General features: G+C 51.2%; 1 protein-coding gene across 10 annotated transcripts in view; it reads right to left on the bottom strand.

Annotated features, from left to right (window-relative positions):
* Positions 1-556: 556 nt before the first annotated feature.
* Positions 557-24,386, bottom strand: part of LOC130680390 (heterogeneous nuclear ribonucleoprotein A/B-like) — a 36,675-nt gene continuing 12,845 nt past the window's right edge. For 2 of the 10 annotated variants that reach the window (XM_057490781.1, XM_057490780.1), the window contains one exon: positions 5,337-6,077. In XM_057490781.1, coding sequence (XP_057346764.1) covers positions 5,360-6,077 — 718 coding nt within the window. In that variant the 3' untranslated portion in view covers positions 5,337-5,359. Of the gene's footprint in view, positions 1,730-1,973; positions 2,691-5,336; positions 6,078-6,477; positions 7,299-8,897; positions 8,982-15,933; positions 17,066-19,422; positions 23,041-24,386 lie in introns of those variants that run through there. The other 8 variants (XR_008993384.1, XR_008993385.1, XM_057490783.1 and 5 more) reach the window with 8 other exon arrangements.

Below are 24,386 nucleotides of genomic sequence, written 5' to 3'. Positions count from 1 at the left end.
CGGCCAAGCTGGGCTGCTTCGGGGCTTACTTCTCTGTACCCAATGAAAGCCTTTGGTCTCACCCGTCAGTGGCCTGGAGCCTGGCTCATTTGGGAAAGCACATGGAAAGCAGCCTTTGGAACAGAGGCTCACGATTCCCTGCGGCTGGGCCAGGTCCTTGTCCTCACTGTGGCCACATGAGGGACCTCTGGGGACAGGAGAGGTACCTGGACAGGTTCTGGTAGGACTTCCTTACAATAGGTATGCAGTGCCCAGTTTGCACAGACCCTTTGGGGAAACTTACCATAACTGAGTGAAGGAAGCACACACAATACTGGGACCCCATCCCAGGTGGACTCGGGCAGTCACTTCAGGCATCATCCGCAGGTCAAGGCCAGGGAGTGTCACAAGTGATGCCCTCACGGCCTCTTCAAGCAACAGGGGGCATGGCAAGGGACCAGAGGAGGAACTGAAAATGTGAGTGTTCACTGGGTCCAGAGCGGGCACTGCCCATCTCACAGAATGGGGGGGGAGTTTGGGGCTTGGGGCAGGGGGAGTCCAGCAGGGCACTCATCTTCGGATTCCCATGGGCGGGCTGAGGACTGAAGACTTCCTCTTCGGGAGGATGGGAGAGGATGGGGTCCCAGGACAGACACGCAGGGTCAGGAAGGGGGAGGGGCAGGTGCCTGGACAGGCAGGGGAGTGCACAGCGGCCAGGCCCACACAAGGGTGGGCAGGGAGGGCAGTGTGGCGGGTAAGACCAGGCTTCTTACTCTGTCACCCCCAGGCCTTCCCCCAGCCCCTGGATGGGAAAGGCTAGGCGCCTTGCCTGGGAGCCCGAGCATGTGCCCAGCGTCCTCCATGGCAGCCAGCCTTCATCCACCCTCGAGGGCCAAGTCCTCCACCACTTGGTCCAGGAGGAGCACCTGGGGCCCACGGTGGCAGAGCTGGAAGGTGAGGGGCTGCAGCCAGGGGACCGTCTAGGGTGGGCTTCCCGGACTGGGCTTCCCTTCAAGGCAGTGAGGGCTCTTCTGTCATTGTAAGGTGCGGGGAATCAACCCCGGGGTGACCCTTTCTCTGTGTCCTGCTCCAGAACCACGGCAGATGCAGCTGTCCCCAGACTCACAGAGAGGGCTGGCTTTGTGGGTACAGCGAGTCCAGGAGGTCCTTCAGACCAATGTGCTAGAGCTACGGCCGGTGTCACCTGCTTCAGCCCCTGAAGAGCCGGAGGACATCCCACCAGAGGCCTCAGCTCTGGGGCAAGTCCCCAAGCTGGAGCCCCATGAGCCCTCGCGCAAGGGGCCCGGAGCAGCTGCCGTAACGGTACCAGGCCTTACAGAGCCAGAGCCACGTCCAGACCCCAGGAGCCCCTGGGACATCCCAGGAGTGGTCTCAGCCCCGGTGCCAGGCCCCAAGCTGGAGCCCCATGAGCCCTCGGGCATGGGGCCCAGAGTAGCTGCCATAATGGTACCAGGCCTTACAGAGCCAGAGCCACGTCCAGACCCCATGAGCCCCAGGGATATCCCAGGAGTGGTCTCAGTCCCGGTGCCAGGCCCCGAGCTGAAGCCCCATGAGCCCTGGGGCATGGGGCCCAGAGCAACTGCCGTAAAGGTACCAGGCCTTGCAGAGCCAGAGCCACGTCCAGACTCCCCAGAGATACAGAGAAGACTGGCTTTGTGGGTATAGCGAGTCCAGGAGGTCCTTCAGACCAATGTGCTGGAGCTACGGCCGGTGTCACCTGCTTCAGCCCCTGCAGTGCCGGAGGACATCCCAGCAGAGGCCTCAGCTCCGAGGCAAGGCCCCGAGCTGGAGCCCCATGAGCCCTCGAGCCCGAGTTCCGTGGCACCTGCAGGAATGGCACCGGGCCTGGCACAGCCAGAGGCAGACCCGGAGCCGACCAGCGCCTGTGTTGCTATCACGCCGGACATGCCGACGGAGGAGCGAACCATCCTGCAGTTCCCCGCCCACCTGGTGGCCGAGCAGCTGACCCTGATCTGTGCGGTGAGCTGAGCAGGCTCTCAGGGTCGGGGGTGGGCCTGCCCTGTGTCACGGGCTGCCCCAGACCTGCGGTCCCCTGGCGTGGACTCCTGTGATCTGGGCCCAAGTCCCAGCTTCCCCACGGACTCACCATGTGCCCTGAGACTCCCCTCACCCCCAAGCCCTCCCTGACCATGGGGAGGACAGTAGGGTTGGCACTTAGGGATCCTTGCAGACCAATGAGGAGGAACGGAGAGAAGGTGGGCAGGGCCTAGCCGGGCTGGGAGGGGCAGGGCAGGGCAGGGCAGGAGAGGGGTGCTCAGGGAGGTGCTGCCAGGGCCTTAGGTCCTTGGGCCATTGGCCTGGCTGGCTCCGCAGCCTCCGCACTTCAGAGGCCCCTGCCATGGACCTGATGGCGTGGGAGACACAGACACCAACAAAGGCCATGGGTGGAGGTGTTTCTGGGGAAACTGCACCTGAGTGGGGAGCGGGATCCACGGGGTGGCAGAATGGGAGGCAGATGCCCCAGGATGGGCAGGTGTGAGCTGCCTTGTGCTGCAGAGAGGAGGTGAGTGAGGGTGCCTGCGAGCAGAGCCCCTCCGTTCCCCACCACTGTGGGGTCCTGTGCGTCCGGTCCTGGGTGCCTCAGTGGATGCGGTCTGAAGCCTGGACGGCCACAAGGCTCACAGCACGTCCCCAGCTGCCTGGGCCCCAGCTCTGACCGGTGACCCTGCCTGGGAACAGGGGCACCAGGGGCAGAGCTGGATGACACCCCTTGTCATCCCCAGGAGCTGTACAGCAGGATTGAATACGGCGAATTCAAGGCCTACTTAGAGAGCCAGCCACTGATGGAAGGCTTTGAGCTCCTGGCCCCCAATGTCCAAATGGTCATCAGGCAATTCGATGCCATGGTTAGCTTGGTCATCTCCTCCTGCCTCGGGACCATGACCATGACGGCCCAGGACAGGGCCCAAGTGGTGGAGTTCTGGATCCGGGTGGCCGAGGTGTGTCATGGGATGGCCCCTGGGGTCCCTGCTTTGCCAAATCTCAGGATGGTTGTCTGCGGTCTGCCCTGCATGGTCCCTGAGACCCTCATGCCAGGGGCATGAGGACGTGGACTCGCAGGCCCCAGGGGTGGGACAGCCATGCCTGGCCCCTTCCTTGGGTTGAGCTACAGTCCTCCACCCAGGAGGGCTGCTCAGCAGGTACCAGGTGTGCTGGGCTCCCTGGGTGTCTGTCTCAAGGACAGGAATTCGTGGGGGGACAGAAGCAGAGAAGCAGGCCACGCTCTCAGCTCTGTCTTCCCTCCCAGGAGTGTCTGGCCCTCAAGAACTTCGCTGCCCTCCGTGCCATTCTCTTGGCCCTGCGGAGCCGTCCCATAGGTCATCTGGAAAGCACCTGGGGACGTGTTTCCTGGTGGGTAGTCCTGTCCCTGGGACCAGGGCACCTGAGTGGACAGGGACACCCCTACATCTTGCAGTGTCCCTCAGTGGGCTGGAACTTCCTGGGAGGCGGCAGAGCCTAGGGGCAGGGATGGCGGGCTCTTGGGGCCCCTGTAGGTTAGGCCAGGGGTACCCCTGCAGGAATCAGTTTCCTTCAATGTCAGGTATGGGTTGAAGCCCATTGGAGATCTTGAGCTTATGTTCTGCAGCAGGAGGTCTCTGCCCCAAAGCAGATTCACCCCCGGGAGAACTGGGAATGGAGGCCCTGGGTGGAAACATGCAACGCCCTCCCCCGGCCACGGATTCCCCAGGGCCCAGGGCTGTGGTGGAAAGCCTCATGCAGGCTAGTGGATCTCTTGGGTGCCCTAGGAAAAGGGGTCTGCCCCCAAACTCTCCACCTGCTGGCCATGTTTCTCCCTAATCCTCTCCCCTCCCCGTAGGAAGAGCTCCAGGACCTACAAAAAACTTAGAAAGTGGGACGAGGAGGCTAACAGAGAGTGGCTCCTCAAGGTAAACAGAGGCTAGAGGTCTGGAAGGGAGGGGTCTTTGGGGCAAGTCCTCTGCCATGCTATGGCCCAGCCTTGGGGTAGACTCGAGGTGTGCGGGCTGAGGGGGGAGCTGATGGGGAAAGTAGGGTCCCCAAAGCCCCCAAAGGCCTCGTCTGTCTCCCTCCCTGGCTCCACTTGACTGGGGGCCTGGCATCCAGTGAGGACCCAGAGGACAGGCTCGTCAGGACTGGGGTTGGCATGTGGTTGGCAGCAGGGGTGGGGCCCGTGGCTGAGCAAGGTCGGCTTCTCCCCTGGGTCCCCTGAGCCTGTCACTGCCCCTCTGTGACCCCGGGCTCCTCATGTGGACATGGAGGGTTGCCATCACCCTGGGGTATGGGTATCCCTGGTGAGCAGGGTCCATGGAGCACAAGAAGAGCTTCAGCTTTGTTCCCCCTCCTTCACGGTCATGTGAGGGGAGCTGTGCTGATAGCCAGGTGACAGTGAGTCCTCAGGGCACCCTGGGAGGCAGAGGGACGTCCCCTGACACTCTCAGGGCGGCGGCCAAGGCCCAAGACCCCCCATGAGTATGAGTGTGTCCTGGAGCTGGGGTCACTCTAGGCTGAGAGCCTGCTGGAGGTGGGGACAGCATGGGTGCCAGGGGGCTTGGGCAAGGCATCCATCAACCACGGTCTGGTTGTGGGAGGCCACGTGGGAGTGGAGCATGAGCACCTGAGTATCCGGGTCCTTTCAGGAGGCGAGTGCCATCGTGAAGCAACAGCTGTGTGCCCTCACGGGATGCCAGAATAGGAAGAAGCAGGTGAGAGTGGCATGGCGCGGGTCACGGGTGGTGGGGGCGACCCTGTACCTGCCCCTGGTGCCACCAGCCCTGAGCTGCTGGCACTGGGGTGACCAGGAGGAAGGCAAGAGCAGCTGGGTACAGGGGGAAGTTGGAGGACAGGTGCAGGGACCACAGGTCCTGGGATTGGCCAAAACCCAGCCCTGGGAGGGACCGAAAGGGGAGCTCAGGATGAAGGGACGGGAGGGAGGCAGCACAGGGTGGTCCAAGGGAGCTGGGGGCTGCGGGTGTGGGGTTCAGGGGAGGCTCTGTGGGTGCCCCTGAGGCAGGCAGGGACTCATCACCTCCCTACCCCGATGGCACAGGGCATGGTCCCATTCCTTGGACTGTTTCTCCGTGACGTGCCCGTAGACCAACTCCCGGAAAACAACGACGTGAGTGACCCAGCAGGGCACAGGGGGGCAGGATGGTGAGGTTTAGAGAGGAGAGAGCTCCCAGTGAGCCCAGACCTCTCAGCACCAGGACCCCCCTCCTGAGTACCACCCTCCACCCCAGGAGCTAGGCTTCTTGGAGAGGACTGCCAGGAGGACCGGCTTAAGCCCCGGTCCTGGCCCCAGTGCAGGTGGGGCTGAGGGCTCCAGGGGGAGGGATGTTACTCCTTCAGGGCAGGAAGCACATCAGGGGGCTGGCAGTGCCTTCCCGCCTGAGGCCCCAGTCTCCCTGTCTGCCATCACACAGTTGCGTGGGAAGCTTGGCCTCAGCTCCCCAGTGCAGTCCCCGCTTCTTGGTAGCCCCGATCCCAGGCCAGCCCCAGGTGCTGTTTCTGGGCAGGCCTGCCCCTTGGAGGGCCCTGGAGGTCCTCCAACTTGAGAAAGGGTAGGGATGTTCCAGCCTCGTTCTGGGCTCAGGGGGCTATTTCTCATGCACTTTGGTTGCCTTCCTGCCTTCCAGGGTGACGGGATGAGACAGAGACAGTTGAGTGCCCAGTCAGGGAAGGTGAGGAATGGAGTCAAGACCTCCTGGGCAGGACCCTTTCTGGCCCATCCCCTGGGTCTAACAGGTCTTGAGAGAGTTAAGACACACAGAGCTGAGGATACGAAAGGTTTTCTCAGGTGGGGGGTGGCATCAAGGCCTCCTTCCTGGAGGAGCTGGAGACCCAACAGTGGGAACAGGCAGGGCTGGATGGCATTGAAGGGAAGGCGGGTTCCCGTGTGAGCAAAGATCCAGGACCATCCCAGTGCCCCACTCCTCACCCCCTCTTGTCTGCATCCTGTCCTTCCTCTGCCCCAGATCACTGTCATCCTATATGAGTTAATGATACATAAGCACGTGGCCAGGCTGTATGACCTGGAGCCCGAGGAGCACGTCATGTCATTTCTCCAGGCCGTGGAGCCCCTGGATGAGGAGGAGAGGTGAGGCCTACCCGAGTCAGGTGTGGGCTGCAGCTGCCGCTAGGCTCTGGGGGAAGGGCCCCCCGACGTGTGGCTCCAGAGGCTCACAGGCGTCCCTCTGCCTGCAGCTACAGCCTGTCCTGCCAGCTGGAGCCAGAGGGCCAGAGGGCCGGCAGAAAGGGGCTGTTGCAGTTCTTCAGGCCCCACAAGACGTAAACTTATGGGCCGCCCAGGGCCAGGTGAGTTTCTGGGCTGGGGCGATCGGCAGGGGGCGGGAAGCTTCGGGCCACGTTGGGTGTGGGGGTGTCCTAAAGACTGGTGGGGCTGGGGTCCCAGCTCCACGGCCAACCAGTCCTGTCAGACTGCAGGGTCGTTCCCCTCCCCCTCTGGGTCCCAGCATCCTCTGCTGTAAGTAAGTGATGCTCAGGAGCCTTCCCGTGACAGGGACTCCCTGGGTGCTGGTGACTGACAGGACCCTCCACACAGGGCCCGGGGCCCAGAGGGCAGTGGGGACGGGGTGAAAGCGGGATAATGGGGGGAACCCGGGATAACCTGTCTCTTCTGCTCACCCGCGTGGCCCTGTAGCTGCTTTCATGGCTGGTGTCCTGGCTGCATGCGGAGGAGAGCTTCTTCCCCTTCGGGCAGGCGGCACCTGGCGCCCCAGGACCCCAGCCTGCCGCTGCTCATCCCGAGCCTCTGCTGGGGCAGGCGCTCTGGCACCTCCTCCGTCGGCAAACTCCGGCAGCTCCCCAGGCTGCCACTGTCTTGTCAAGGACCCGTACACAGCTGCAGCCAACCTGGCCACCTTCGTGCTGTGTCGTTCCCTCTGCTCGTGGCCCACTCGACAGAGGCGATCCACCCCACCGTGTGGAGGATGTGCCCCTTCGTGCAGGTGGCCTCCCGCCGTGACGCCAACTCCTGCCTGGGCGCCGTCAGCCACCAAGTCATAGCCACAGAGTTCCAGGAAGAGATGGGGGCCGTCCTCACCAGGCCTGGCCTTTCCTGGGATAATGGACACGGCGCAGTGCTGCCTGGGACCACGGCCCCCTGGGTGCCCAGCGGAGGCATCCGAAGATGCAGGGGTGGCCGGCCGTCTCAGGGTTCTGGGACTTGCTTCCAGGGGAGGAACTCCCTCCCCTCATCCCTCAGAAATAGCCTCCCCAAGGCGCAGTGTGGTCTGGGTGTTGTGTCTGAGGTTTATGGTTCCTGGGGGTTGGGGTCATCCCTGTGCAGAATGTAATAAATGATGAACGATTGCCACCACACTGCTCTTTCTTCTCAAAGTGCTGCCCCTCCTGCAGACATCGTGTGCCCCAGCCCACCCCACCCCCAGCCCTTAAACTCTCTGACGCAGGGTGGCCCTGACCTCCACCAGGTTGTCCTTCATCCTCTGTCCTCCCCCCATAAGGTGCTCAGGGAGAGCGGGGCGCTCTAAGCCCCAGGCTGAGACATATTGGCTACACTGGGGAGGGCTGTTTGAACAGAAACTGAACCTTATTTCCTGTCACCTATACATTAAGATCAGACACAGAAACTTGTTGATTAGAAGCCCCAGGGTGACTCTTCACGTCTTGAACACCACTGCTGATGTACCCATATAGATCCCACGGCTGCAGGGCACCAGCCTAGCACTGTCCCATTTAATGAGACACAGCGGCTCCACACATTCCAGAAAATTCCTTTTCAAAAAACGCTGAACTTGGTCTCTCAAAGCACCTCCAAGAGGTACACTCCTTCCATTGGGGGGCTTTCTGTGAGCCCAATTTCTCCACGCTTCACACCTCAGAGCACCCCCCAAAGCTCCCAGGTCCCCAGTCCTCCCCCATGGTGCCCCTCAGCCATCCATCCCCAGGCCAGGCTGGTGTGAGGCCCCTGGTGTCCCGCTCCTGGGTCCTGGCTGAGCGGCCTGACGTCTGTGACAAAAGGTTCGGGAGGCTGAGCAGAGGCACTTGGCTCTGGTCTCCCCATAACACTCCCCTAGGGCTCTCAGGATGTGTTCACCCTCCCAGGAGGGGGTGCCTGGCCTGGAGGGGAGTTCCAGGATCAGCACAATCACCCCCTTGGGGGGCTCCAGGCTGGAGACAAGTCTCCAGGTCTTATGCTGCAGATGGAGCCCCAGACTGGGGAAGCCCCAGACTGGGAATAGGGAAGCAAGGAATTCATGCTGTGTGGCAGGTCAAGTACAAGCCTCTAGAACTCCCTCTGAAGTATATATTCCAGGAGAAGAGATTACAGACTGATGTCCCCACCAAGGATTTGAAAGATGTAGGTGTTGTGATTTCCACATGCCCTTATTCAAATCACTCATTTGGCCCACCAAGAAAACAGATGAATCTTGGAGATGACAGTGCATGACTGTGGCTTCCATCCTACATTAGATCCGGATGCAAAAGCACTTGGCTGCGCTGTATGATCTGGAGCCCGATGAGAACTTCATGTCATTTTTCCAGGCCATCGAGCCCCTGGATGAGGAGGAGAGGTGAGGCACAGCAGGTGTGCTGTGTGGGCTCCAGCAACTGGTGGAGGGGCTTGGGTTTGAACCCCTGGTGGTCTGTCTCTAGGACAAGTACATTTCATTCCCAGAAAGTATATCGGGGTAAGGGGGAGACCTCCCTAAATGGCCACAGCGGCTGTCCCAGCTTTTCTTTCATTTTTTTTTTGGATCTGAAATCATACCTTTTATTTACTCAGAGAGTGAGTGGTGTTGGTTCCCTATGTCTCAGATCTCCACAGGGTAACGCAGTGAGAGGCAAAAATACCCTATGTGCACACTGGGGTTTGCACCACAGGAAGGAATTCTGAAATCATGCAACTTGGAGCTTACATTGATAGCTGGCACTTTGGTCCATCTGCATTTCTGGAGATGGAAATAGAGATGTTTGCTCTGGAATGTAAACAGATCCTCACTCTGGAAAAAAAGGAAAGGTCTCCTATATTTCTTAAATACCCTGGAGTATACACATAAGGCTCTGGGGAGAGAGGAAACTTTCTATCTGTCTGGTGGGCTCTGTCTTTTGGATCCTTATGCAGTCATATTTAACCCAGATACCAAAGCTGTTTGCTCAGAAAGTCTTGACCATACAGAAATGTAAGAATATTCATGAAGTATTGTTTCCTGACAAGCATATGTTCTGCAGTGAGCATCTATGAGATGGGAAATGTGGCTCTGCGGTTATGTCAATAGTCTCATTTCCTCATGCTTTGGGCGGCTCCGGCTAAGGGTGATTTTGGTGTTTAAAGATGAGGAAACCGGCTACTTCCTCAGATACTTAACTGAGGAAACAGTGCTCTACTGCAGTTACGTAAGGAAACACTGCGAGGTTTATTAAGATGCACGTAGGTCTCTTTTTCCTAAGAAATTTGAAGTGCAATTTTGTCAATTAAAACCACAATGAGGTATCACCTCACACCAGTTAGGATGGCTAATATCCAAAAGACAAATAACAACAAATGTTGGTGAGGCTGTGGAGAAAGGGAAACCCTCCTACACTGTTGGTGGGAATGTAAATTAGTTCAACCATTTTGGAAAGCACTATGGAGGTTCCTCAAAAAACTAAAAATAGAAATAGCATTTGACCCAGGAATTGCACTCCTAGGAATTTACCCTAAGAATGCAGCAGCCCAGTTTGAGAAAGACATATGCACCCCTATGTTTGTCGCAACACTATTTACAATAGCCAAGAAATGGAAGCAACCTAAGTGTCCATCAGTAGATGAATGGATAAAGAAGATGTGGTACATATACACAATGGAATATTTTTCAGCCGTAAGAAGAAAACAAATCCAACCATTTGCAACAACATGGATGGAGCTGGAGGGTATTATGCTCACTGAAATAAGCCAGGCAGAGAAAGACAAGTATCAAATGATTTCACTCATCTGTGGAGTATAAGAACAAAGCAAAAACTGAAGGACCAAAACAGCGGCAGACTCACAGAACCCAAGAATGGACTGATAGTTACCAAAGGGAAAGGGACTGGGGATGGTGGGGGGAAAGGGAGGGATAAGAGGGGAAAAGGGGCATTATGATTAGCACACACAATGTAGCAGGGGGTGGGGGGACCAGGGAAAGGCAGTATAACACAGAGAAGACAAGTAATGATTCTATGGCATCTTAACTATGCTGATGGACAGTGACTGTAATGGGGTATGTGGGGGGGACTTGATAATGGGGGGAGTCTGGTAACCATAATGTTGTTCAAGTAATTGTACATTAACGATACCAAAATAAAAATAATAAACTTAAAAAAATAAAGATAGTCTAATAAAATAATTACTCTTACCACTTTCCCAAATGCTAATTAATACCTTAGAACACTTTCAATTCTCCTACCCTTCCTGACTTTTATTACGGTTATCAGGCACTTTAATTCCACACAGTCTAATCTCCACGAGAGCTCACTCTAGAACTCACAGACTGACATTCACCTCTTTTCATAAATTGCCTTGTCCTTTCCTCTTCGTTTCTCCCTGCATTGCCGGTTTTCAACTTGGGGTTACTTTCCTTTGGACTTAAGAACTCACTCTAGTAGTTCTTCTAATTCAAGGCTGCCAACTATGAAGTGTCTCACTTTAACTTTTTCTTAACACATCTTTGTGGTTAATACTGCTGATGGGTGTAGAATTCCGGCTTGACATGAAAATTTCTTTGAGCATTTTAAAAATGGTGCTCTTTTGATATACCTTACGCATATATGTTTAGACATCACCTGTCAGCCTTTTTCCTGCTTATTTGGCCTCTGATTTCGGTGAAGTCTGTTATGTTAATTCTGGTTTTTCAATCAGACTGTAACCCCTTATGGTTTACAGTGTAAATACTGTGCTTAGGGAATGTTAACTGCATGTGTGGATTGCCGTCCTTCATCAGTGGGCTGCATTCTGTGTATTTTCACCTGTGGTATCAATTCCTTACCCCGCACTCCCTCTGCTCCTCTTTCAATCACATCCCACTTCTCCTTCCACTCTGTCCTGACATCTCCAGTATTGTTCACACTGCACTTTTGTTGAGATACTTGTTCTTCAACTGTCTTGCCATTCAGGAATCCAGCATCACTTCTTAATTTAATTTCTTAATTTAAGTTCTAACATAAACACAAAACATAGCCTTAATTTGGAATACAGCAGAGCTCTTTCACAATGAGGAGAAAAAAATTTCCTTCCTCAGAGAAACACAGAGAGGAGAAAATGACAACCTGGATCACACTAAGATATATTATGAGCTGATTTTTATCAAAGTTCACCAGTAAGATAGAGCAGTGGAAAGCCTGAGTGGGAGAGACTCAAATTACCTGCATCTGGTAAAGGACATCAAGCCAAATTAGGTAAATAATTTCATCCAATAAAACAAAGTACTGAAAGCCCACTAGAAAAATATGGCCAAAGCTAGAATAGACATTAGATAAAAAGAGGATAAGCAAATAACTGAAGTGTTTTTAAAAAGCTTTATACCCTGTTTAATTTCAGGGAAATGCTAATAAAAGTTGTAATGAGCTGTTTTAAGACAGAAATCAGGTTAGAGGAATGAAAAAATACCAGGGATACCACATGCTCCCCAGGTTCTGGAACAATCAGATCATTCATGTAGGGCTAGTGAGAATTTAAATTGGTAGAACCTCTTTGGAAAACAGCCAGTGTTCACTAAGGCTGTATACATGCCTACAGTGGTCCCTGCACACAAATATCCCCAATATTGTGCACCTGTTTGGTCCCAACAACCAGAGTCAAAATCACTGTTCTAGAAACTAACCAAATGCTCATGAACAGGGAATGGATATACACAGCGCCCTCTGCAGCCCATGGAACCCCACACAGCAATCAGAATTTACAAATAATTACTGACAGAGGAAGAATCTCCCACATCAATTGTTGAGACACAGACAGATGCAGACACAGCCCAAGGATGTACAAGGATGTACAAGGATTCCGATTTTTCTATCCCTGCCAACACTTCTTTTTATAATAGCCATTCAACATGAGGAGTGATTATATTTTGGTTTTGATTTACAGTTCTCCGATTATCAGTAATGTTGAACGTCTCTTCATGTGAATCTTTCCCATTTCTCTGTCTTTAAGAAGTATCTATTCAAGTTCTTGGCTCATGTTCCAATTCTTTTCCCTCCTGAGTTGTAGAAATTACTTACATATTTTGGATATTAACCCCTTATCAGATACACGATTTTCAAGTATTTTCCCCAACCTATAGGTTGCCTTTCCATTTGATTATTTCTTTTGCGGTACAGAGCTTTTTAGTTTTATGCAGCCCCTCTTGTTTGTTACTTGCGCTTTGGAGCATCTGACCTGAAGTGATCAGCAGATTCAATATTGTCCCGATAAATACCACAATGATTATTTTACAAAAATATTTTTTAAAAAACTAAGATTCAGATGGAACCAAAGACCCAGAAGAACTAAACAATCTTGAGAAAGAAGAAAATGGGAGGAATCACACTTCCTGACTGCAAACTATATTACAACTTATAGTAATTAAATCAGTATGGTCCTGGCATAATGATGCACATGTAATTCAACAGAATAGAAGACAGAGAGCCCAGAAATAAACATACACAATCAACCACTAAGGAACCAAATGTGAATAGGAACGGGGCAAGGATAGAATCTTTGACAAACTATGCTGCAAAAACTGGATAAACCCATTAAAGAGCTCTCCTGCTAGCTTATGCTCTCTGCTCGCCCTGTCCCCTCCAACCCCCGCCTCTCTCTCTCTCTCTCTCACACACACACACACACACACACACAATCATTACATACCAGTCATCCTTTGCCATAACCTGGATGTATTTAATCCTGTATTTTCAGATACCCTGAAGTTTTAAGTGGAGTGTTTCCAGCAGACAAGTAGAGGGCAAAGGAAGATGGGATATGGAAACCTCAAGCTGGTCAGTGGAACTGGAAGCTGGGTCACCTCAGCGCTGTGCAGTCCTGGCAGGTGAGGTTAAGAGAGCCGAGCCTGGGTCCTGGCCAGGGCTGGGGACAGACATCCCTGTCCCTGTATGCAGGAGCCCCAGCCCAACCCAGCTGTGATCAGAAGGGCAGCCACACAGGCCCCCCAGAAGCCAGGCTGGAGACAGGGAACAGCTTAGACGGAAATCCACCTCTCCCACCGAGCATGGGGGGAGCCGTAAGGCAAGCAGTGACTACACGGCAGTGGGGGTGGGCCAAGTCCCCACCCAATTAAGGGAGAGAGAGAAGTGGGTTTGCTTTGTTATGCTCTATGGTTTATATGCCAGTTATTTAGTAAACCGGGAAGAGAATTACAATAGCATTTTCTTTCTTTCTTTTAAGCCTTCTGAAAACATCTTGTCAGAGAGGCCACATGACGGGGCCCAGAGGTGTGCTCGCAGCCGCAGGTGCAGGTGAAGCTGGTCACTGCCCGAGCCCCCTCCGCAGCAGTCACACGGGACTCCTCCAGGCTCTGGCCCTCCCCTGCTCTTCCTTTTCAATCTGACCCACCTTCAGGCCTCAGAGGATGAGCCAGCCTCTCCCTGGACCAGTCCTCAGCTGCCCAGCCCCACAGCAGTGCCAGCTCCCTCTGCCCCTTCGCCTGCCTTTCAGCTCAGGTGCAGGATGGAGCTAAACACCTTCTGCGCTGCTGTTGCAGTGGTGAGGACGATCCCAGGGAAGCAAGAATTCAGGGCAGACGGCAGCACGTGAGGAAGAGAGCAGAGTAACAGGAGTGCATTTTCGTGCAGCGCGCTCCTTGGTCTCAAACACGGATTCCTCACGGCAAAGCGATCATGCCTGTTGCAGCCCTTACATGTGGCATAGCATTCATACAACAGACAGAAAGAACAATAGTACCAGTGCCAACAGGCCCGACATTTGGAGATGCCAGTGTGGGGTGGGGGCAGATTTACACTGATAACTCACTTGACCTATAAACTCATTACAAGCATTTTATATTGGTTCAGTCTGTCAACGTTATCTCATGACCAGAGTTTCTCCCAGAGTGATGTAACTCCGTTTTGCAGGCTGCCATTCAACCTTGCCAGGCTGCAAACGCAGTGGCGGTCTTGGCAAACACAGAGCCTCACCCTTCGGGGCGTCTGTTGTGCTTCGGCTGACAAGTACTATTTTCTTGGTCTGAGGCTCTATCTATTGAGGTATTAATAAAATGTTGGATTTCTCTCCAGGCATAACCCACTTATCCATCCCTGTACCCTAAGCTGTAATTTCTTCCTCTCTTCATTTGCCATTTATCTTTACCCAGACTTTTCTGCCTGTGGAGTGGATATCAGGTCTGGCTACTGTGCTGGTCCAGATGGCTGACAGCAATACCAGTCTCACAAGTGCCTCCCCTCAGCCCCCTCCCACCCACGGAAGGTAGGGGTACCCAGAAGAGCCGGGGGGCTTTCCCAGCCACCAGGAAGCACAGCTGTGCTATCAGCTCTGACCTGGCTCCCTGGGGTCAAGGCACCATTCACCTCAGCAGGCGCTTAGGAATTATGGCATAAAGATTTAAGGGTATGGCTACATCTTCTTGCTTAATTAGTGAAGTTCACTGCTTTTGGCACCCTCAGAAGCAGCTGTGTTCCGGGAACCATTGAATGGGTTAGGAAAAAACAAAGTTGTGGTGGTGTGGGGAAGAACAGAACAGTGCACTAGCAACCTCTCCCAGACCCCCTTCCCCAGACCCCTGGAGCAGCAGAGGAATATACCCTCCCTTACCGGCCTCATGTTGAGTGTGAGCACCTGCTCTTGAAGGTATGTAAGCCAGCCCCTCGTGCCTTTATCTCCCATTTTAGACAGCCAATGTTCCCACAGCCCGCTCCAATTTTCTATTAAACCATTGCTCTGAGAGTGACATGCAACACTGTACATCCGTCTGATGGGATGTTTCTCGGCCCACCGTGGAACACCATGGTCGGTAAAGCGTGTCCCCTGGTCGGAGATGTAACTTGGTTGTCCAAACTGGTACAGAATTTTCAGTTCCAAACCTGAAACGGTATCTTCAGCATTTCACCTACCATTGGGTATGCAAAGCGTAGTCCCGAGTAAGTGTCTACTCTGCTAACGACCCACTTACAGCCTCCAAGAGGCAGTGCTGATCCAATGTCACCCACTGGCCAGCTATGTGCAGGGCGTGCCCACTGGGGAACTTTCCCCATAGCCAAATGCAGTCTCTGTCTCTTTAGCTGACAGTCGGAACAGGTCTTGCTGGCATTCTGTGCCTCACAGGGTGCAAGAGGAATACGTGTAGACTCAGCCTGTGCGCGCGCCGCTGCAGCTCCCCATGGCCACTCTTCGTATGGACCCCGGCTGCCGCCTCCAAGGACAGCACCAGCAGGCCCACCTGGTGGCTCCAATCACCTCCCACTCCTAGAAAGGCTTCTTCTGATGCAAACCAACATGGCCTGCTTTAACGTGCCCCTCAAATTCCCAGGGCAATATCCATATGGCCGTCGCCCACATGGGCAATTCCTTTCATAGTCCAGTTTCCCATTTCCCGTCTACCTGGTCACACAGCCAGGCCAGTGGCCACAGCCCCGGGTCGTAAGAACCCCAGCATGAGGGGCTTTCCTCACTGCTCCATTCTCCCATCACTGCCCAGAAAAGGGCACGGAATTCAGCCCACTGAGATCATTTTTTTCTCCTTCCTCCCAGCCAGTCTTGCCTTCCTCTGGTCTTACTGCAGCAGCTCTCCAACCAGGATACTGTCCATGCCTCCTGGAACTGCCATCTGTAAACCAATCAGCTCTCTGTTGTTCAGCTGAGAGCTGTTCCTAGGGCACCGTCCATGCAGCTCCCCAGGGGCTCCAGCGTCGGTCCCAGAGGAGATGAGGCTGCCTGCTCATGGATCCGTGGGGGCCTCCTTGCATCCCCCCGGCAGCCTGCCCCTGCAGGAACCATATCCATTTGATTATGGGACTCTTCTGGGCTCTGCCTTTCCTACTAGGGTGTTTCTCTGACATCACCCACGCGTATGGGTATCTCAGATTTCAAAATTATTTTATGTACTTCGGTCACTTAAGCAGTCTTGATTAATTCCCAGTAGCATGTTAATAATTGCCTCTCAAGTGGTGTGTAACAGGCAGCAGCATGCGGGAATTTTCAGGTCCAAAATCCCAAGGGTCACAGCTGGGAGGTGCTCATTTTCTCTTTATTGCCACAAGCTGCAGTCTCCATGGGTGTGGGGGGCAGACGCTTCCACAATCCTGTCTGAGTGGGGGTCACAAGGGCCTGATGGTGTCAAGTGCACAGCTGCCATGTGTAGTTCTGACGTGGCCCACTTCTGTTCAGGACCCCACTCAGATGCAGCTTTCTTTCAGGGAGTCTTACACACAGGAGCTAGAAATAGTCCCCGGTGTGGAATACGAGTCCTCCAAAATCCAAATAAACCAAGCAAGTGCTGGGATTCTTGTTTGGACTTGGTGGGGGAGTGGCAGCAGTTTATTGATAGTCACACTTCTGGAATATACTGGGTGGCTCCTGCCCACGTTATTCCCACGAATTTCACTGAGCAGGACCTTGGACCTTCGCGGGATTTATTAAGCAGCCCTGGTTGGTCACGTATGTCCTTGTTGCAGTCAAATGAGTCCTAGCCAGCTCCTCTGTTTCTGGTATTACCATAATGTTCACAAACATCGTGTATTATTACACTCAAGCATTGCGCCAAGTCCAAATCCCTCTTGACCGCGCAGTCACAATAAGCTGGGGAGCACAGATCCCCGCCTAGCACAGCAGAGGCAGACTGGGATCCTTCCCACCTGAAGGCAAACAGGGCTTGGTTCTTTTCAGGAACTGAGATGGAGAAGAAAGCATCTGCAAGGTCCATCCAGGGGTACCAGCCTCCTCCAACCTGCTGTACTTTCTGTACGGCTGAGACCATGCCTGGAACTGCTGGGACTATGGGCAGTACCCACTTCATCTAAGCTTGAATAGTCTCTATGTGCCATCCACCTTTGCACAGGCCACACAGGACTACTGTACAGCAAATCTGGGGACACCAGCGCTCCAGCTTCCAGCATGTCACTCCTAAGAATGGTGATATGTTTGTCAAGTTCCAGCTATTCCCAATTTAGCATGTCCGACTAAACAGGCCTGAGGGCGGGCTTACATGCCTTCTGTGTTACTGTATTAGGCAGGGGAAGCCAACCCCAGTCAGACACAGTATCCATCCCAATAATCCTTTCAGGTAAAGGACGCAACCACCTCAAGCAAAACCTGCTCAAACACCCAATTTTCATCCAAACTTCCACCTCAATACCATCACAGCCACTGCATCTCCCTGTCCTCCCAATCTAACCTTAGCCCCTGCTAAGACTTCACCAACAGGTTTTGGTATCATAGTGCATTGGGTTCCTGTACCAAGGAGCCCCAGGGCCATTTTCCTCCTCCCCCTGGCCATTTTTCTCACACATATGCGAATGGTCTCAGGGCCCGGCTGGGGTGTGGACAGAAGACCCTGGCACTTTTGTCTATCTTTAAATTGATTAACCTGCCTGACAACCACTCCCAGGGATTCCTGGTCAGGTTTCTCATTGTAATCATGGCCCTCAGGCTTTTAAAATTCCTCCGAACTGGGGTACAAAGAGTGGAGTTTTTGGGCTGCTGTAATGTTGGAGCAACAACAGGGGTTCCCACCGGCTCACCCAATTTCTGGTAGTGCTGCATTAATACCTTTTTTCAACCCCAGCAGTGTCTGCTTGATTCATACAATTTTTCAATGACCATCTGAAAACTTCCACTCAGCTGGGCCGAGTCCCTTGACTCTCCCCTTTGTCTCTCCCCATCTTCCTAGTTACGCTCATGTTCTTGGAATCGTTAAGACCCACGAGGGGAAGCTGAGGTAAGAAATCTGAGAAGCCTCCTCAAACTGCTCGATTTTGTAGCAGTCGGGTTACATGGGCTGCCCATGTACAGGGGCCCTTAACCTCAGCGCTCACCACGGCCTGGGTAATAGGAACATTCAGTGGGCACCTTCCTCGGTCACTGCAAAGCCAGTCCTACCTAGGAAGCACTATCAGGTCTTTCATCTGGGGTGTTCCATCTGCATTTAGAGGGGTGGTTGGGCAGTTCCCCTTCTCAGGACATACAGACCTCACAGTGGCTTTTACACAGTCCGCCAGGCAGGCTGTTCCCTCAGAAATAAACTCCCGTGTGTCTGGATCACTCCCAGCCCCCTGTGATTGCCCAAGAGTGAGAGAGGGTCCTGCATCAGCCCAAACACGCTCTGCCACTCGGAGGCATTCAAGACCAGACACAGCCCCCAGGCTGGTGCCCTCACGATGAACTTTACTAAAGGTTCTTCAGGAAACTGGGGACACTGGTCCACACAGGGAGCCAGTTCCCTTACACTATGTTCCCTGGTTTCACACATTTCCTGGCTTTTGCCTCCTCCTACATTATTTTCTTGGTGACTAGAGGTCTTAGAGGTACTTTGTGTTACTTGACACCATTTTCCCTTTCTAGGCGGCTTTGAGGCTCAGGGCCGAGGCTCAGGGTGACCCAAATCCCAGCTTGCTTCCGCATCAAGCCCTGACCCAGCACTTTCTTTTATTTTCATTTTGACTATTACAGATAACAACAACCAGGGAAAGGAATATTTAGCCTGCTTCTTATTCATCTTAAATGTAAGACCCGATACCACAAAACTCCTGGAAGAAAATATGGGCAGCAAGCTCTTTGACTCTGGTCTTAGCAACATTTTTTTTTATCTCTCTCCTGTGTCGATGACAATAAAAGCTAAAATAAACAAATGGGACTACATCCAACTAAAACGCTCTGTACTGCAAAGGACACCATCAACCATACAGAAGAATAATGTACTGAATGGAAGAAGATGTTTGCACGTGACATATTCAATTTGGGTTAACATATAAAACATACAAAGTACTCCTACAACTACTACTGAAAAGGTAATCAAATTTTAAAAATTGGGCAGAGGACCTAGATAGGCATTTTTCCAAGGAAGACATGTAGATGGCCAACTGACACATGAAAAGAGTCTCAGTATCACTAACCATCAGGGAAACACAAATCAAAACTACAATGAGATCTTAATTCAAATCTTTTAGAATAGAAGTTCGAATTGGAGACAAAAAGTAACTAGAAAAAGATGTGGAGAAAAAGGAACCCTTGATTGTTGGGAATGGGAATTGTTGTATCCAATGTGAAGAACAGTATGGAGGCTTCTCAAACAATCCAAAATAAAACTCCCATATATCCCAGCAATTTTGCTTTATGTATTTACCCCAAATGAAAATACTAATTTGAGAAGACATATGCATCTCTATGTTCACTGCAGCATTATTAACAATAGACAAGATAAGGAAGCAGCCTAAATGTCCGTAGATATGTGAATGAATGTGTGAAACACACACACACACACACACACAGTGGCATGTTACTCAGCTTTAAGAAAGAAAAAAAATCCTGCCATTTGAGACAACATCAGCAATGTAAGTCTCCTTCAGAGCACTTGCCCTTGACATGAGGTACTGTGAACTGTACTTGCCCTCTGTGACCTTCTTCCCCATAAAACACAACTCCAAGTAATCACAAGACAAATGTCACTTTAAGTGCGACTGGGGAAAAATTCTACAATATTAATGGCAAAGAATCTTGAAAATGGAGAAGATCATCCAAAACAAAGAATGTCTCAGAAACGCCAACAACAAAGAGTGTCCGAAGGAGACGAGGTCACTGGATGTACTGAGGTGTCCTGAACTGGATCTTCAAGAAAGGGTCCAACCATGGAAATCTGAGGGAAAGAATGGATGGCGGATGGTGACAGTGCAGCATCACTGTCTGGAACTGTAACAACGAACTGTAACAATGGTAGTAAGAGGGGAAGCGATCTGAGCAAACTGGGAAACCCTGCCCTGTCTTTGCAAATTTTCTGTAAATCTGAAACTATCTTAAAATAAAAACGTCCTAAAACACTTCTCATAGTTTAACACTTATTATCTTTAAACTATCTGCTAGAAACTACTATTAATTTTGACTGTCAACTAGTTCTACTGTTATGTTTTTTAAAGATACTATTTATGTCACAGAGAAATAATTAACCCCAGAAGATACATCATTTCCAAACTGTGTTACAGTTTCCACATTTAATGAAGAATGCATGTGTTTTATTTACTTATTATACATAATCTTATTTGGCAGGGTATTTTTTAAGTCATTGTTTCACTGGTATGGCTGTATCATGGGGTCCCTCTGAAAAAATGTCATCATAAATATATGTAGAGATTCAGATACTATGGGTGTGTATTTCACTTCATGGCTGAACACATTCAAAAGACTGCTTAAAAGAACATAAAATAAAATGGTCCAGTGTGACTGGCTCACAAACTCCAAGAATATCTCTATATTTCACCAGTAATGAAACAAAATCAAGTGCCTGTAACTCAAATACTCACATTACAATAATGAGAACAGAACGTGTGACCATGAAGAGATTCTATGTTCTATGTTTCATCTCGATATTTTCTAATCAGAAAATGTCTAAAACACATTTAAACATCAGTTCCTAGGTGAAAGTGAGCAAACTGAAAAAAAAATCAAATTAGAACTGGCAGACATTCCTGCAAATGACGGTAGGTGCTGGTAAACTGTGTGCTAAGACGTAGGTGATTCTTAAGCGATCACACAGAATTATTCAAAGCTAGAACATTAGTATGCTCCACAATTCGATAAAACTTACACATTGATCTAATTCTTTATAGCTAATGATGTAGGTGAACATAAAAAGTAATCTGTTGCTTTATGCTTACAATTCAAAAGGAACATATAATGTGCCTAAGAAATCGGGTTAGATCTGAAATACAACTGAGAACAGAAAAAGCTAATGGTTTTTCTACAATTTTGATTGCATGAAGATAAGTAACCCCGCGTGAATACTTCAGAGGACAAGCTATGTTTAAGGTAAGAGCACTGCCATCACCACAGAAGCACGGCCCCTGAACAGCCCATAAGGCTCATCTAGCAGAGATGCGCACCACTACCCCTCTCAGTCTACAATCACAGGAAATGCAGAAATAGGAAAGGAACGTGGGACAGAGAGAACAACTGGCAAACAAACGGTGATCACAAAGAGTAATTTTTCCACTAGCCTCTGGGGATATCCTGACAAGTGTTTCTATGCAGTTTTAGAAAGACTTTGCTTGAAATGTGGATGGGACCACTCTGAACCATGAAGTTAGTTAAGGTAATAAACCAGGACAGGAGTGCAAAGAGCGCCAATGGTGTGTCTCCTATGTATCAGGCCAAGGTGTAGGGGCTTTATTTCTACTACATCATCACTTCATCTCAACATGATTAATGTGACTTTACTCATCACCTTCATACATGAGTAAAAAATTACTTCAGAATCACTTCCCTAAACAGAAATGCAAGGACATAAATATTCTTAGAATTCCTGCCACTTTCACTCAACTCCCTAGGCTCAGCACCTTTTTCATACAACAGAAAGAAACCTAGCTCTAAAAGCTACTATTCCATTTCAAATAGACCTCACTCACATCTAAGTGCCTAAATGCAGTGAAACACCATGTCCACACCATGATAGCAGAGAGGGGAGCAGTTTCCCAGCAAGCTAGCTGGCCTGCCACCTCAGCAAGCCAAGGGCCACTAACCAACACAAGCCCTGGGGATCCCCAAAAGGAGGCTCCCTTACCTGTGACTTCCCATGCTCTCTGGAGATGGGCCACCAGGCAGGACCACAGGGGTGACATCAACACACAGGCACAAAGACCTACGGGGCCTGCACCTGCCTCGGCCCCCACAGGCCAGCCAGGGTGCTCCCTGTGTGGGGCCTCACATCCAGCACCTGGTCAGCCTCTCTCTCCGTGAGGGCGTCTCCTCGCCTTGGAGCCTGGGTGACAGTGGTCAATCACCTCCTCTGCCAGGCCTACTGGGTTTCACCACTGCTTACCACCGTGGCCTGCACCATGCCTTGATTTCCCTCTTGCCTTCCCACTAAGCAAGAGTCACCTCAGAGCTCTGGATTTTTACTGTGACCCTACCAGTGTGCCCCTACTTTATGCCTTTTGGGAGTTGTAATCTAGACCCTAGTTTTCTTTGCACAAGGTTTAGCATAGTACACTCGGGATCATTCCTTGAGAGCCCCCTGCCTGTCCGATAAGTGCAGGGACTGTGTGACATCTCGCTGCCAGAGCCTTGGTCAGTCACAAGCCTGTTTCACTTCCCTGGGGCTACAGGTAGGGAAATGCCATAGCCCCAGGATGGCTGCCTCTAAGGAAGGGAGGTCAATAGCATAGAACCATTTACATGTTGGACTCAGGTTTCAGCCTGACTACTGCACAGACTTCATTTACATTATACAGGAGAAAGTGGCACAGCCCTAAGAGGATGGCTTTGAACGAGGAGCAGGGGAACTTTTTCCAAAGCCAGAGATAAAATTCAGAGGCTGCCACGGACATTTATTGGGGAGCGGGGGGTCTATACACTTACACACCAGTTTCTGCCACTGCCTGGGAATCACCCTGCTAGTCACCCACTGTAAGAAATCTGACCTGTGAGACAAGAGGTCAGGGGTCATCTGTGACTCTCCCATAGGCAGCAACCTAGCCGGAGGTTCACTCAGCGCCATCGGATCCATCGGCCAGAGCCGAGATCCAAGGACCACTGTCTACTAGTCCGGTCTGCCCTCCCAGTCCGCAGCTTACAAGAGGAAAGCAGGAGCTCCGTGCAGACACTCCCTGACATTCCCATCTATCCAGAGGTGGGAATCATGGATGGCACACACCGGGAAACTTTCAACACGACTTAAGACTGGTAGCCGACGATAATGGTCTTTTAGGTGGCTAACGGGTGCACAGACACATTTTTATTAGATAAAAAGAACACCATTTAGACAGGAATAAAAGTGTAGGTCTCCTACCTTGTGGTGGTGAGCATCGGGGTCCGTGACGCTGATGAAGTTAAAAGAGAGTTAGGAACACCCCCTGCCTCACTCAGAGGCCAGGGCGGCCTGAAGAAGCAGGCTGGAAGTCAGAGAGACAGAAAGAGGGACACTCCTCATGGATATCCAGTCGGGCTGTCGGGGTCTGATTCCAAACACGGGGGCCTTTGAGAGGCCGCTGAAGCGCAGCCTCAGCCTAGGCTCTCGCAGGTGCCCAAGGCCTCCCTCAGCTCCTCGCATCCAAGGAGATGCCTCTGAAAGGGAATCCTGGCCTCCACTCAGGTGACTTTCCCGGCTCCCAAGGGAGACGGGGGATCCTCTGAGGGAGACGCAGGGGAACCTGTCACTCGAGACTTTAAGATCGGCAGCCAGGCTAGTCCCATTTAAGTGGCTGACGAGCACCCGATGCTGTGTGCCACAGACGGCTTCCTTCTATAAGGACAGTGAAAGAAAAGGCAGGCTCGGATGCCTATACTCATCTCTGAAGTTATCCTGGACAGGCCCCCAAAAATGATGCAGCTTCTCACACCACAATGGTAGAAACTAGAAATAAATGACACAAATAAAACGAAAAAGCATACCATCACATGGAGGCTTAACAACATGTTCTTAAATAACCAATGGATCAATGACCAAATAAAAAGAGAGGTCAAACAGTATATGGAGAAAAGTGACAACAATTATTCAGCGACACAAAATCTGTGGGACACAGACAATGCGGTGCTAAGAGGGAAGTATATTGCAATACAGGCCTACCTCAGGAAAGAAGGACAATCCCGTATGAACAGTCTAAACTCACAATTATCACAACTAGAAAAAGAAGAACAAATGAGGCCCAAAGTCAACAGGAGGAGGAACATAATAAAGATTAGAGCAGAAATAAATAAAATCGAGAAGAATAAAACAATACAAAGAATCAGTGAGAGCAGGAGCTGGTTCTTCGAGAAAATAAACAAAATAGATAAACCCCTAGCCAGAGTAACCAAGAAAAAAAGAGAGCCTACACACATAAACAGAATCAGAAATGAGAAAGGAAAATTCACTACAGAAATCACAGAAATACAAAGAATTATTAGAGAATACGATGAAAAATTGTATGCTAACAAACTGGATAACCTAGAAGAAATGGACAACTTTCTAGAAAAATGCAACCTTCCAAGGCTAACCCAGAAGGAACAAAATCTGAACAGACCAATTACCAGCAACAAAATTGAACTGGTAATCAAAAAACTACCTAAGAACCAAAAACCTGAGCCAGATGGCTTCACTGCTGACTTTAATCAAACACTTGGTGAAGATCAAATACTCATCCTCCTTAAACTTCTCCAAAAAGCAGAAGAGGAAGGAATATTTCCAAACTCAATCTACGAGGCCAGCATCACCTTAATACCAAAACCGGGCAAAGACACCACAAAAAAATGGAAATTA

Source organism: Manis pentadactyla, chromosome 13 (assembly GCF_030020395.1).
Source record: "Manis pentadactyla isolate mManPen7 chromosome 13, mManPen7.hap1, whole genome shotgun sequence".
In the NCBI taxonomy this organism is placed as follows: Eukaryota; Metazoa; Chordata; class Mammalia; order Pholidota; family Manidae; genus Manis; species Manis pentadactyla.
This window is presented reverse-complemented; position numbering and strand designations above follow the sequence as displayed.